The sequence below is a fragment of the Pterocles gutturalis genome, unplaced genomic scaffold (assembly GCF_000699245.1).
Source record: "Pterocles gutturalis isolate BGI_N339 unplaced genomic scaffold, ASM69924v1 scaffold28746, whole genome shotgun sequence".
Taxonomy (NCBI): Eukaryota; Metazoa; Chordata; class Aves; order Pterocliformes; family Pteroclidae; genus Pterocles; species Pterocles gutturalis.
In genome coordinates, this window is record NW_010103865.1 from 1 (window position 1) to 12,029 (window position 12,029).

The 12,029-nt window shown below is 43.8% G+C and overlaps 1 protein-coding gene across 1 annotated transcript in view; it reads right to left on the reverse strand.

Annotated features, from left to right (window-relative positions):
• Positions 1-8,977: 8,977 nt before the first annotated feature.
• The window catches only part of LOC104471517 (dendritic cell-specific transmembrane protein-like), a 3,362-nt gene continuing 310 nt past the window's right edge, over positions 8,978-12,029 (reverse strand). Inside the window, 3 exon segments of the mRNA XM_010086878.1 lie at positions 8,978-9,061; positions 9,782-10,102; positions 11,291-12,029. The exon segment at positions 11,291-12,029 is cut by the window's right edge and continues 8 nt beyond it. Coding sequence (XP_010085180.1) covers positions 8,978-9,061; positions 9,782-10,102; positions 11,291-12,029 — 1,144 coding nt within the window.

Genomic DNA, 12,029 nt, shown 5'->3' on the forward strand with positions numbered 1-12,029 from the left:
GGTCTGTCCATCTAATATCTGGACCAGGATGTTATCCTGAATAGACTCCAGGAGTCTCCTGGATTGTTTGCAGCCCGCTGCATTGTTATCCCAGCAGATATCTGGGTGGTTGAAAGGGGATTGATGGGGGCATCAGGAGAAGAGCCTGCGAGCATGACAACTCTTGCAGCTGAAGCAAGAGGGCCTCGTCAACAGGTTCTCCCTGATCAGGTGGCCTGTAGTAGACCCCAACCACTGGATGTCCTTTGCTGGACCAGTCCTTGATTTTAACCCATAAGCTCTCAACCTGGTCATGATTGTTTCTCAGATGCAGCTCTTCGCAAGCTATCCACTCCCTAACACAGAGGGCAACTCCCCCTCCCCTCCTACCCTGTCTGTCCCTTCTGAAAGCCTGTAGCCCTCAATCACAGTGTTCCAGTCATGCGATTCATCCCACCATGTCTCCACGATAGCAATTAGGTCAGACTTTTCTAGTTGCGCCACAGTTTCCAGCTCCTCCTGTTTATTTCCATACTGCGTGCACTGGTATAGAGGCACTTCAGCTGGGCTACTGGCCTCGTTACCTTCTTGGAGGAGCCCTTCCTAACACCTCTGGGACAAATCTGGGGTTTTCCCCCACTGCTGCCCAAGGCGACAGCATTCCCTCGCTCTTCTTTGTCTCCTAGTACATCCCCTCCCCCCATCGTATCTAGTTTAAAGCCCGGCTAATCAGCCCAGACAGCTTCCTCCCTAGAATATTCTTGGCCCTTCTAGTCAGACTCGTCCCATCTGATGTCAGTATTCCCCGTTTCTCAAAGCTACGCCCCAGATCATAATGCCCAAACCCCTGAGTGTGACACCATCCCCAGAGCCATTCATTTAGCCTGTCTGTTCTTCTCCTTCTCCCTGGGTCCCAGTCTCCCAGCTGCGAGGAGAGAGGAGAACACTGCCAATGGGCGGCTGGGCTGCTGTAGGGCTCAGTGCTCCCAGCAGGGAAATGATGCCTGGTGTCTCCCCTTCCCTCCTTCCTTCCTCTCCAGTGTCCACAGTACATAGCTTGGCTATTGAAACTCCCTCATCTGTGTACACCCTGCTGCTCAGGAGATCTTTCTGAGCAGATTTACTTGCTAAGCCAGCAGAAAACAATTGGCTTCCTTTTCCTGGCTTAGTTTTCAGTTGGTTTAGTGAGTTGAACTCTCTTGGAGGAACCTAGCAAGGATCAGTGCAGTGCAACGTATAGGTGGGATAAGGCAGCAGGGGAGAAGGAGTAGGCAACAATACCTCACTATTTAACAAATGGAAGAAATGCTTCAGGAAAAGTAAAAGAACTAGCTAAGACCTTCAGCAAGCACAATTGAGACATGATGCTGCTGTATGCCAACTGCAGCTGAAATGGTGTCTGCTACAGTAAGGGTGTGGATGAATATGGGTCAGGGGCACAGTGGGTGGCAGCAAGCATGACAAAATCCAGGCTGAACTTTTGGGTTCGTGTGTGCACCAATAGTGAGATCAGCTAGTTTGAGAAATGATTTTGCAATAGATGCATGTAAAGTCCCTTATCGCACTTCACATAAAATGAGTCTGTTCTTAATACTAATTAATATAAGGAGAGGAACAAACCTGCAATGGTGAGAGGGTGAAGTTAGCTTTTCCACATTCCATTGTATCACTCCGGTAAAGCTCCCTCCCCGTGAACCTCATACAAGGCATCAGTAGCAGCCACAGAGTGCACAGAGTGCAGCACAGCATTTGTTTTCCTCTGTCATAAGGGAGAAAGCTTTTGTAATAGAGAAGACTAAAGGCTAAAGCTGCAATAGAGTGAGGGAGCAATAATCATTCTTTCTAGCTCCTAGCACCCTTTCTCCATTATTACCTCTCTGAGTGACAAATTGCAAAGCAGAGATTTTCTTTTGAAAGATTGTATCTTATTGTCTTTTTCTTCTGTGTAGATAAAAGCAAATGAAAATGACCCTGCTGTCCCCACCAAAGCAGTGCGTTCTGGTTCCAACAATCCATCCACAATCAACTGCTCAAGAGCCAACGTGAAACAAGAGTAACCAATAAACATTATACTGGGCTTCCTGCATGAAACTTGTCATTGCAATTTCTCTTTAAAAGGAATTTTATTATAAGAACTGGAAAATCATTTTTAGAAAATGGAGTAATAATGATAACTACAGTTATAATGTGGCAGCAGCTATGTAGGTTCTTAAAAGTAAGTAAGTTTGGGGATGCTATGTCTTAATATTTATCTTCAGAAGGTGTCAGCTAACATCTTTGCCCCTCAGAACTGGAACTTTCTGGTATGAAGGTGCCTGCTTTTTCTTCTGTTTTGTCTTGTCAAGAGCGCATCTCAACCTTGAATCCCTTTTTAATTAATAATTTGTTACCTTGTAAGAGGAGCAGAAATTTGGGAAGAGTAGGGGAAAAAGCAGGGGTGAGAAAGGACCTATTTCTACTTTTAACAAAAACTTACATTTGCGTGGAGTCTTTCATCTGAGGCTTCAGATTTTAACAATTATTAGAGCCTTGCATTATATGCCTGTGAGGCAAGTAAATATATTTCGAATGTTTACGGTTGTGAGAACTATGGATGCTCAAAGCTCTGAAATCACTCAAGTGATGGAATATATGTAGTTGCTTCATGTTTAACACCCAGTGTTGGCTTAAGTGAGTTGCTCAAGGCTGAAATGACTCAATTATGACAAAAATCAAACCCAGGAGTAAAGACTGCCAGTCCCTTGGATGCTGTGGACATGCCCAGGACTTTTCAAACGTCTTTTGGCCTCTTGGGCCACCTACTGAGATCACAGTGATACAAAAGACTGCAGACCATGGAAGCCCAAAGGAATAAAGTTAGTGATTTTTCTAAAAACAGATGTTTTCACAGTGTGATAACAGCAAGTAATTTAATAAGTTATATAAAATTATATTTTGTGGACTGAGATCTCCAAGCCTTGAAAGTGTTTTATCTGTGGAAAAATGTGTAATGTTTTTAGGTTGCCTACAGAGGTTTGTTAGATTAGAAATGAGGAAGCTTTTCCCTGGACAATTAGCAAAGAGTTCCTGGTCTCTGTGCTGGTATTTACTGCTCCGTACCATAGATTATACTCCTCACAGGGGGTATCCTTTGGATTTTGTTCTTAACAAATGCCCACTTTTTAATTCCAATGACTGTTTTAACTATTGTGCATATGTCATGGAAAAAATTCCCTGCATATCGTGAACTAGGGTTTACACCAAAGCATCTGCTGTATTTTTAAGTCCTTGAGTGCGACAAGTTATTGCGCCTGTCAGGTTTGTGAAATTTATGAGAATTCGTTTTGCAGGCCCTAGTACCTTTGGGCATGGGAAGAAAGGAGGGTTGTGAGAGAGGTGCCTTTCTAAGATGTAGATCGCTTTCTCATCATCTCGTTCTGGTTTTGATTGTTAACAAATTAAATTGTGGGATTTTTTGTGTTTTCCCAAGTTGAGTCTGTTTCTTGCCCACGACCATAAGTGGTGAGTGAACCCTCCCTGTCCTTGCCTCAACCCATGAGGTTTGTTACCTTTTTATTCTTCCGATTCTCCTCCCCATCCCACTGGAGGGGAGGAGAGAGCAAGAGGCTGTGTGATGCTTTCTTGCTGGGTGGCCTTAAAACCACAACAATATATAATTATTTGGGATGAAATGGGATTATAAACACATTGATGTCAGCACAGGTGCTGAACTGGAGCACTGGAAGGAGCACTGTGTGGTCTCTCAGTCCTGCCTCAGTCTCTCAACCCTGACAAGGCTTCTGAATTTGTCCTACAACCTCATCCCAGCTATCGTTTGCTCATTGCATTCTCACAAAGCTGGTGGTGGTGCTGTGCTATAACAGTTGTCCTAAAACTGCCAATGTCCCACACCAGGCTGAAAAGCTGGTTTAGAGATTACTTCTGCAGCACAGTTTCCTTGAGACTTTCACAGGGAAGTAAGACAGCAACTGCTTTCCCGGATAGTTGCATCCTGCCTCATTTAGCCACACTCCTCAGGCTTCCCCAGCACCTACTGAGAAAAATGTTTGCTTTCTTTGATGCTTCCTTCTGTCTGTTGGTCCCTCAGCGAGAGACTACTATCTCCGATTGCTTTGAGAGGTGCCATTGCTGCGTTAAACTCCTTTTTCTCCGAAGCCAGAGGAGAGAGGAGCCAAGAATCTGTTTTGTCAAAGCTGAAACACAGAACAGCCTTTCCTTGCTTAGCCCTTCTCATTGGGATTCTGCTGCTTTTCCTTTCCAGTATGAAAAGGTTGAAGGCTCAAATACATTGTTCAGTAAGGAAAAAACTCAGTTTTAAAAAACCCCCTTTATTTTGCTGAAGGGGGAGTGATAGAGGGGCCTGGTGGGCACCTGGCATCCAGCCCAGGTTAACCCACCACACCCAGCCAGACAGAAATTTGGGATCTTTAGTGCCTCATTCTCCCTGCTGACATGGATTCCAGGTGCAGGAGCAGAGAAGGAATTTGGGAAGTCTGATCCTGGCATACCCAACATTGCTTTCATCCCCATGATTTGCCAGAGAAATACTCGTATGGCCAGTGTGTCTGTATTGCCCGGTTGTCAGCTGGCTGTCGTTTCACTGCCTGGGAAGAGCTCAGGGCTGTGGTGCAAGCACTACACCTGCAGCGCTTCGCTCTTCAGCCTGGAGTACCAGCGGATCTCTGCAGAGTCGCAGTACTGGGGCTTGTGGCTTGGCTGGGCCACTGGAGGGCAGGACTCGTATTGTGGATCAGGAACGAGAAGGGAGGGACGTTACTCTCGTGCACAGCAGCACCCGTGAAGCGTGTTCACATAATTTGAACTCTGTGCCCATGAAGTCGACATAACATCCCCATTTTCAGGCTTTATTTCATCAGCAGCAGAGAATGATCCTTTCCTCCTTTCTTTCTGCTTTTGTGATGTAAAACAGAACTAGAGGAAAGGCTCTGCCTGATCATTTTTTCTTTAATTGCAAGAGTCCCTGGGCTATTTAAACCGTGATGAGAACACAGCGAGTCAGTGTGACAATAGGGATCAGGCTGAAAGCAGTTGTACACGCAGCGTCCTCTGACTTTGCACCCCCAGCTGCCCAGATGAAATGCTGCATTGAAACTAGCACAGCTGAAAAAAAAAAAAAAAAGCCTTTAGCTTAGCTAGGAAGCAAGCCAAGTCCAGGGATATGGGGTGGTGCTGAAGAGGGTTCTATAAACACAGTTGTTGCAAGGAAATGGTCTCGTTTTTATGGTGCTTCAGGAGGGTCAGGAGCACTAGCGTGACTCTGGATTATCATCACAAAACAATGAGTCTGGCCTTTCATTAATTTGGCAAACCGGATTTGATCCAGTGGGGGGATTTTTCACACTAAATCGAACGGCTCCTACACTAATAAAGGACGTTTAAAAAGGAAGTAGAGCTCTGCTGTGAGCTGGGAGAAGGAAAGGGATGAATGAGTCAGAAGTCAAATCGGGACTTCTCCTCAGACTCTTGTTCTGAGTCCTGGTAGTGTATTAATACATTTCTGACAAGCCCTAGAGAAGCAGAGGCAATGCCTAGTAATGTGATCGGTATTTAAAATTTCTGTTAAGTCAATTAATGAATAAATGAACCCCTTAATTTCAACTGTACCTGTAGTTCTCTTGTGCTCAGCAGAAAGGAAAAGTACATGCTTTTATGTATGAAGAATGATCTATTGGAGTAAAAGAAAACATACCAAAAGAGGAAAGACTTTGAATGACAACGACTGCGGAGAAAAGCCAAAATAAAATGTAATGTTTTTTTATTGTAACTTGTAGAATTTAAAAAAAAAAAAGGAAGAAAAAAGAACAATGTAATCATGTGGTTGAGGGTTATGGTAAACAGAGAGGCCAAGGGGAATAGCTGAACAACTTGCAGAGGAGACAGCTGGAGATAAACAAACCCCCAGACTTCCCCAGCTCACAGGACAGAAAAAAATGGGAGAAAATGCGAAACCAAGTAAGGTCTGCAGAGAATGAGAGCTATGTCTCTGTGTAATTCCAGGGGAGAGACAGACTTGCCTTTTCATCTGTACAACTAAAGAGGACAGTTTAGTGGGGATTTCTTTGACTCTCTTCTCAACCACTTTCTGTGAAAGTCTCCAAATCACAGAGTGGCTGAGGCTGGGGGCACCTCTAGAGATAGCTACTCCAACCCCACTGCTCTGAGTTGCTGGGTCATGTCAAGTTGGGTTGTGAGTACCTCCAAGGATGGAGACTTCATAACTTCCCTGGGTATCGTGTTCCAGTGTTTGACCACCTTCACAGTAACAAAGTTTTTTGTGTTTTTAGGTGATATCCCAGTCAGGTTCTGGGAAATGGCTTCTAGGGGAAATTGCTCCATCACCTTCCCGCAGACTGAGGTGAGGCTGACAAAACTGTAGTTTCACAGATCCTCCTTCTTGAAGATGGGAGTGACATTCGTGTTCTTCCAGGCACCCATGGTTGCCTCCCATCATGTCCTATGGACTCAAGTACGTCCAGTGTGTTTAAGTGCTCTCTGACCATGTCGTCCTTCACAGTCAGTAAGTCTTCCTCGCTCCAGACTTTCCCTCTGGTCTGTGGGGCTTTGTATGGCTGAAGGTCAGTCTTACCTGTGAAGACCAAAGCAAGAAAGTACCTTGGGCTTTTCCATGTCCTTGGTCACCAGGAATGGGGTCAAGCATCTAGGCAAAATGTTTACCAGAGCTGAACAATTTGTACAGAATCACAGCTTCCCAAGGAGGAATGCCTTTTATCATTGCCATGACTCTTGCCAGTTTGAGGGAGCAAGATAAGCAATACTCAATAAGTGTCAGTCCCAGCATTCAGGTACAACACTGTCCTGTGAACCCTGCAAGGTCTCACCTAGCCTACCAAGGACTGATGGCTCTTTTTCATAATCAGTCATTTCCACTAAGCTTCATTTCCTTAAGTAAATACAAAGTATAGGCATGGTATTATCCTGAGAGTGTACTCCCAAACTCAAAATCCTGACACATGTAAACGTGTCTATCCCAACCATTGGCCCCCGTCTGAGTCATTTTGATGAACTGTTCCCGTGTACTGCAAAGCTTTCACTCGATGCGTGCAGAACAAGAGAGAGAAAAAGCATGCTGGGTGGCTGCACACCATCCAACAGGAAAGGTAAGAAACCCCAAAACAAATTGTGCCTCCTGATGCCAAGGTGAAGCAGGTAATGTTTGGTGGTAGTGCTGTCAATCAGACCCCACCTTCAGGCATCATAATCAGCAGCAGATCAGCGTTCTCACCACCTTGTCCTTTGTCATCAAAAGGAGGACATCAAATTTCTACCAGGAGTTAACTTGTCAGGGCTGAGCCACAAGTCTCAGCTCTTGCTGATGTTTCACTCCTTTTCCCCTTTCATCTCATGCAAGAGTGCAGGCACATATCCTGTTGTTAATAGTACCCGGAAATCCGGTCTGTTTTGTGAAAACAAGTTTAGAGGACTCTTCATTTAGCTCCTTTTCCACCAGAATGCTTTTTGATAGTGGTTCTTGACAGTAGTACCTGGGATATAAATTATCTGCTACTGCTCAAGGCTGTCCCACTTCAGCAAAAGAAGACATAGCCAGGCCACTCAGGAGACATTCAGCACATCCCTCAAGAGTGCATGACATCAACCTAGCACCCCATTGTCTAGAGAGAAATCGGTGACACACTGGCTTTGTTTGGAAGACCCAAAGGCTTGGTGTTTTCAGTGCTTCAGGTGGAAAATAACTTCTGACACTTTCTGCTGGGAGGTCTTGAATAAGTCTTTATTCATTCAGGTAACAGAAACATCGATCAAGGGCTCTCCTGAGACTATGCACATGTTATAGAGGAACAGAGTCTGCTGTTCTTCCACAACCTAAAGAAAGGAGTTGGCTGTGGCTGAAAATCAAGAGTACACTGCCTGTTGGGTGGATTGTTAGCTTTACATTAAATCTCTAGTGCCACGTCAGTCAAGCCTTTCCTATGTCTTTATGCTCTTAGCATTTGTTCTGGTGTCACACGAAGATCACATCGCTGATGTTGGTTGAACAGGTGGAGCACTCAGTATCGGTCAGTGTTGTTTCACTGAAGTCAATGGTGGCTTTAGCAACACAATTAAGCCCATTTTTGCCACTTCTGCAAGTTCCCTTGGACTGCAAGATTAGAAGTGGTGTTCACCTCTGCTTGTGTGCCCCCTGCCTCACAACCAGCTCGTTTGCATATGGAAAAATCTGCGCTAGCAAGACAGTCTGTGGATATGTGTAAGTGGGAGACTAAGACCAAGTGAGGAATTCCAGGTGGGAGACTAGGATTAGAAACTTCGTAGAGAAAAATCAGCAAAAGTCAGTGGGGGAGCCGAGGTGAGAGGGAGAGTTAGGCTGGGCTAGAAGATCAGCAGGGCATACAGAGCACTGGCCCTGCAGAAGAGACGGCTACAGAGGCGGAGGCAGGTATAAGAAGCTAGGGATGGGAAAGAACCAGGCTGAAGGGTTTGGGGCAATTGAGGGCTGAGAAATAGATATAAATGTCTAGAAGCATCTAAGCCCTCTAGTTAGGTTCTTGGCCAGCCCAGAAGCCAATGGACAGCCTCTGCTGTGTCTTCTATCTTCAGTGCCTGGCACAGGTGAAGAAGACAAACCTGCTGCTGCCATGATGTCCTCTCTTAGCTCAACTCAAAGAGGTTTGTGTTGTAGTCCTAAAAGCTCCAAGCTGTTTGATTGCTTCTACACAGAAGAACAAACACTTTGTGGATTTCTAAAGTACCAGAAGATGCAGACCCCAAGTTGAAAAACAAGTATTAATGCAACCCAGAGCTCTCTGTGATGGAGAGCACACTGTCTCCTGTGGCTTATTTTCTACACTTTTCCAAAATACTGATGATTAGCCTTTGATCCTATTTTTTATATTTTAAAATTGAAATTCCATAGGAAAGATGGGTGCAAAACACAGGTTCCTGTGGAGCTAGAGCATCTCAGCCTTGTCATAGAATCCAAAGACTCACTTGGGCTCCTTCACACCATGTTGTCATTTGCTACACTCCTTTCTTTCTTCCTCACTGCCTCTCTTGCCTTGAAGATTGGAAACCAAAAGTTGACCTGAAAAGACAGAAATATGATACTATGATCATAGTATTACTGAGTTAGAGATCGTCCAGACACGTACATCCTGTATAGGCAGTATTGAAAGCTATTTAAAAAAAACCAAACAAACATGCCAAGACAAACTGCAGCTATCTGGATTTGCCATAAATAAATGCAAGTGTGTCTGTTATTTCCATTAGTGCATATATACATATACACACAGGGTGAATGTTTTTTGCAAGCAAAGAGTTACCTTTTGCAGTGGTATTTGCAATTGTGCTCCCACTCTGTTTTAAACCATAAATATATCACCTCCCGTTCTGCTAAGCAACAACTGAACATCTTTCTCAGCATTAAGAGCCTGCTCAGCAATGCCTAGCATTTGCAGTCTAGATTGCAGGAATACTCTTTGTGCTGGAGGTGCTTTTCATGTGTTCATGAAAACCAAGTTTCTTCTCCCGAGAGCTCTAAGTCTGAGGAGTATTTTCTTGCCAGAACATAGTCATTTGGGTGTACTCATGTCGTGTCTGATGCATGTGTGTTGAAGGACAGAAAAAAACCAATTACTTGATCTAATCTCACCAAAAGGCAACTTGTCTCTGGCTTCTGTGCAGGAGAGCACTGGGGAAAGTCTATTAGCATTTAATTGAAGTTAACAATTGTTTAAGTATTTCCTGGATCTGGCTACCACCCTAGAGAGGGAGATTTTTTTTTTCCATAAAGCTGATGGCTTACCGTCCTAGCAAACCCATTCTTCCCAGTTTTCTCTTGTAGCTTTGCTCTTTTCTTCAGTAATTTTGCATGCAAATAATGTATTCGTTTCATCTCAGCGTCAGGATAAAATGAAGTTGACACGAGTATTTTCAGTTGGGTCAGGAGGCCAGAAAATAACCCAAAGATGATTAAGAAGAAGATGATGACTCCAAGCTGGATCCATGTCGTGGAGAGGGCAAGCTCTGGCCGAGGGATGCAGTCATGCTTAAACAAAGAGATCTTGAAAGGATCAGTCTTTGCAATATGCTCTCTCATACCAATGATAAAGCTGTTCTCATTCCTCTGCACAAGAAAAGAGGGAAAAAAGAGTTGGTTACAGTACTGATTCCCTCCATTCTTAACATTTCTCTCATTGGACATGCAGATTTACAAAGGACCATAAATCATCTAGTCCATCCAGTGTGGATGCTATGCTCATAACAATTTATTTATTGGCTCTTTCTAAATGTTTCAGACTGCATTTCCACCATTTCTCTTGGGAGACTCTCCCACAATTTGGACTGTTAAGAACTTACCTTCTCAGTGGCTCTGATAGACAAATATTGCTCATCTTAATAATCCTACTCTGGGGAATTGCTTTTGGCTAGATGAATTTTTAGGGAGTAGGGAGATATGGGAATGAATTCTCGTTATCATGAGCTCTAAGAGGAAGTGACAGAAAATGCTGAGTAAGAAAAAAATTGACAGAAGAAAGAGCATATATCATATTGTACTAACAGTCAAGCATCCCTTTGAAATCTTTTTATCTGGAAAGTATCAAAGGTTTATATGCTTTTGTGAAACGTTTTAAAGCTGATCTTGCAAGCTGTCAAGCTGGGCAGCTTTCCTGTGTCTGCACGGGTCACACACTCCAGCTTCAGAAGTGTTCACAGACAAGGCTCTGGGCAATCTGATCTGGCTCTGAAGCTGGCCCTGGTGTGAGCATGAGGTTGGTCTAGATGGCCTCCAGACATCCCTTCCGACCCAATTGCTTTATGGTTCTCTGTGCTGCTTGCTGCTGCTGCTCCTTCTAGAAGAACCTGGAGATTTTGGCAACGTGTTACTATTTTGGGTGTGTGCAGCCATGCTTTTTTAAATGATGGGCTCCTCACACTACTCAGCTAAGGAAAGGGAGGCATCTCTTTTGTCATGTTGAATATCAAAGCAGTGCTTCGCAAATGCCACCATTGTGAGTTTCCAGCTGTAAGCTTCTGGTCTTCTCTGCATTTATAAATGGAGGAATGAAAAGCCTTCTTCATATATTTACCACTCTCTAGAAATATGATGATGCTTCGGAAAGTGCAGAGAACTGTCTGGTTCTGTCCAACATACATATCTGAAAGGCAATGGCCCTTTCTGAACCAAATGAAAGGTAATGCCATGAAAGAACTGATGGCTCGTTGGCTGTCTGTCTGCTCCTACAGCTGCTGAATATGAAGTGAAATTTTTCAACAGTAAACTAAGCAATATAAAGTACCGGTAAGTACTTACTTGCTGAAAAAGGCTGAGTCGAATCTCTAGATCTGGTACTTCTTGGAGATGTTTATTCACAGAAATAATTAACCAATAAAACAAATAATCTACTGCAGCAAACAGAAGCCAGATGCAAAGATGGATAATTACAGGGAGGAAAAAATACTGCATGTTTTTCCTGTCCTTCCTTGTGAGGCAGAAAGATGGGATCATCACATAATCTTTTCTTTCTTTCCTGTTGAGTGGCAGAAGACAGGGTCTTTGCTGTTGTTTCTGGTGCTCATCAAATGCAATGAACCCTTTCGTGACATAAGCATTCTTAAATTTGGCACTGTGAGAGCCTACAAACTTCTTGATAAAGAGGCCAGTTCCAAAAGAAGCTAGAAAAATCCCCACTATAGGCAATACTTTCTGGCCTATATAGGGCAGTACAGTCAGCATAAAAGATATCTGGTTAGCAACTCTCTGTATTTCTTGTTTTGTGTCATTTAGCTCTTGTTTTAATGCATCATCTGAAATGGAATAAGATGGTGTGAATTCATGCCTTGGGAGCACTATATATTTAGATAGTTCAGTGGAAAGCTTGGCCGCCTCGTAAATCCATTTTACTGCCTCAACATAATATTTTATCAAGGCAAATTGCTCGTATTCTAAATGACAGGTTATGCTGTCTGCCAGAACCTTTAGGTTGTGAAAAATATTTTGGATGTTGCCAGCCACCACGACACCTGTGCCAGCAGTAATAAGAGCATTCCTG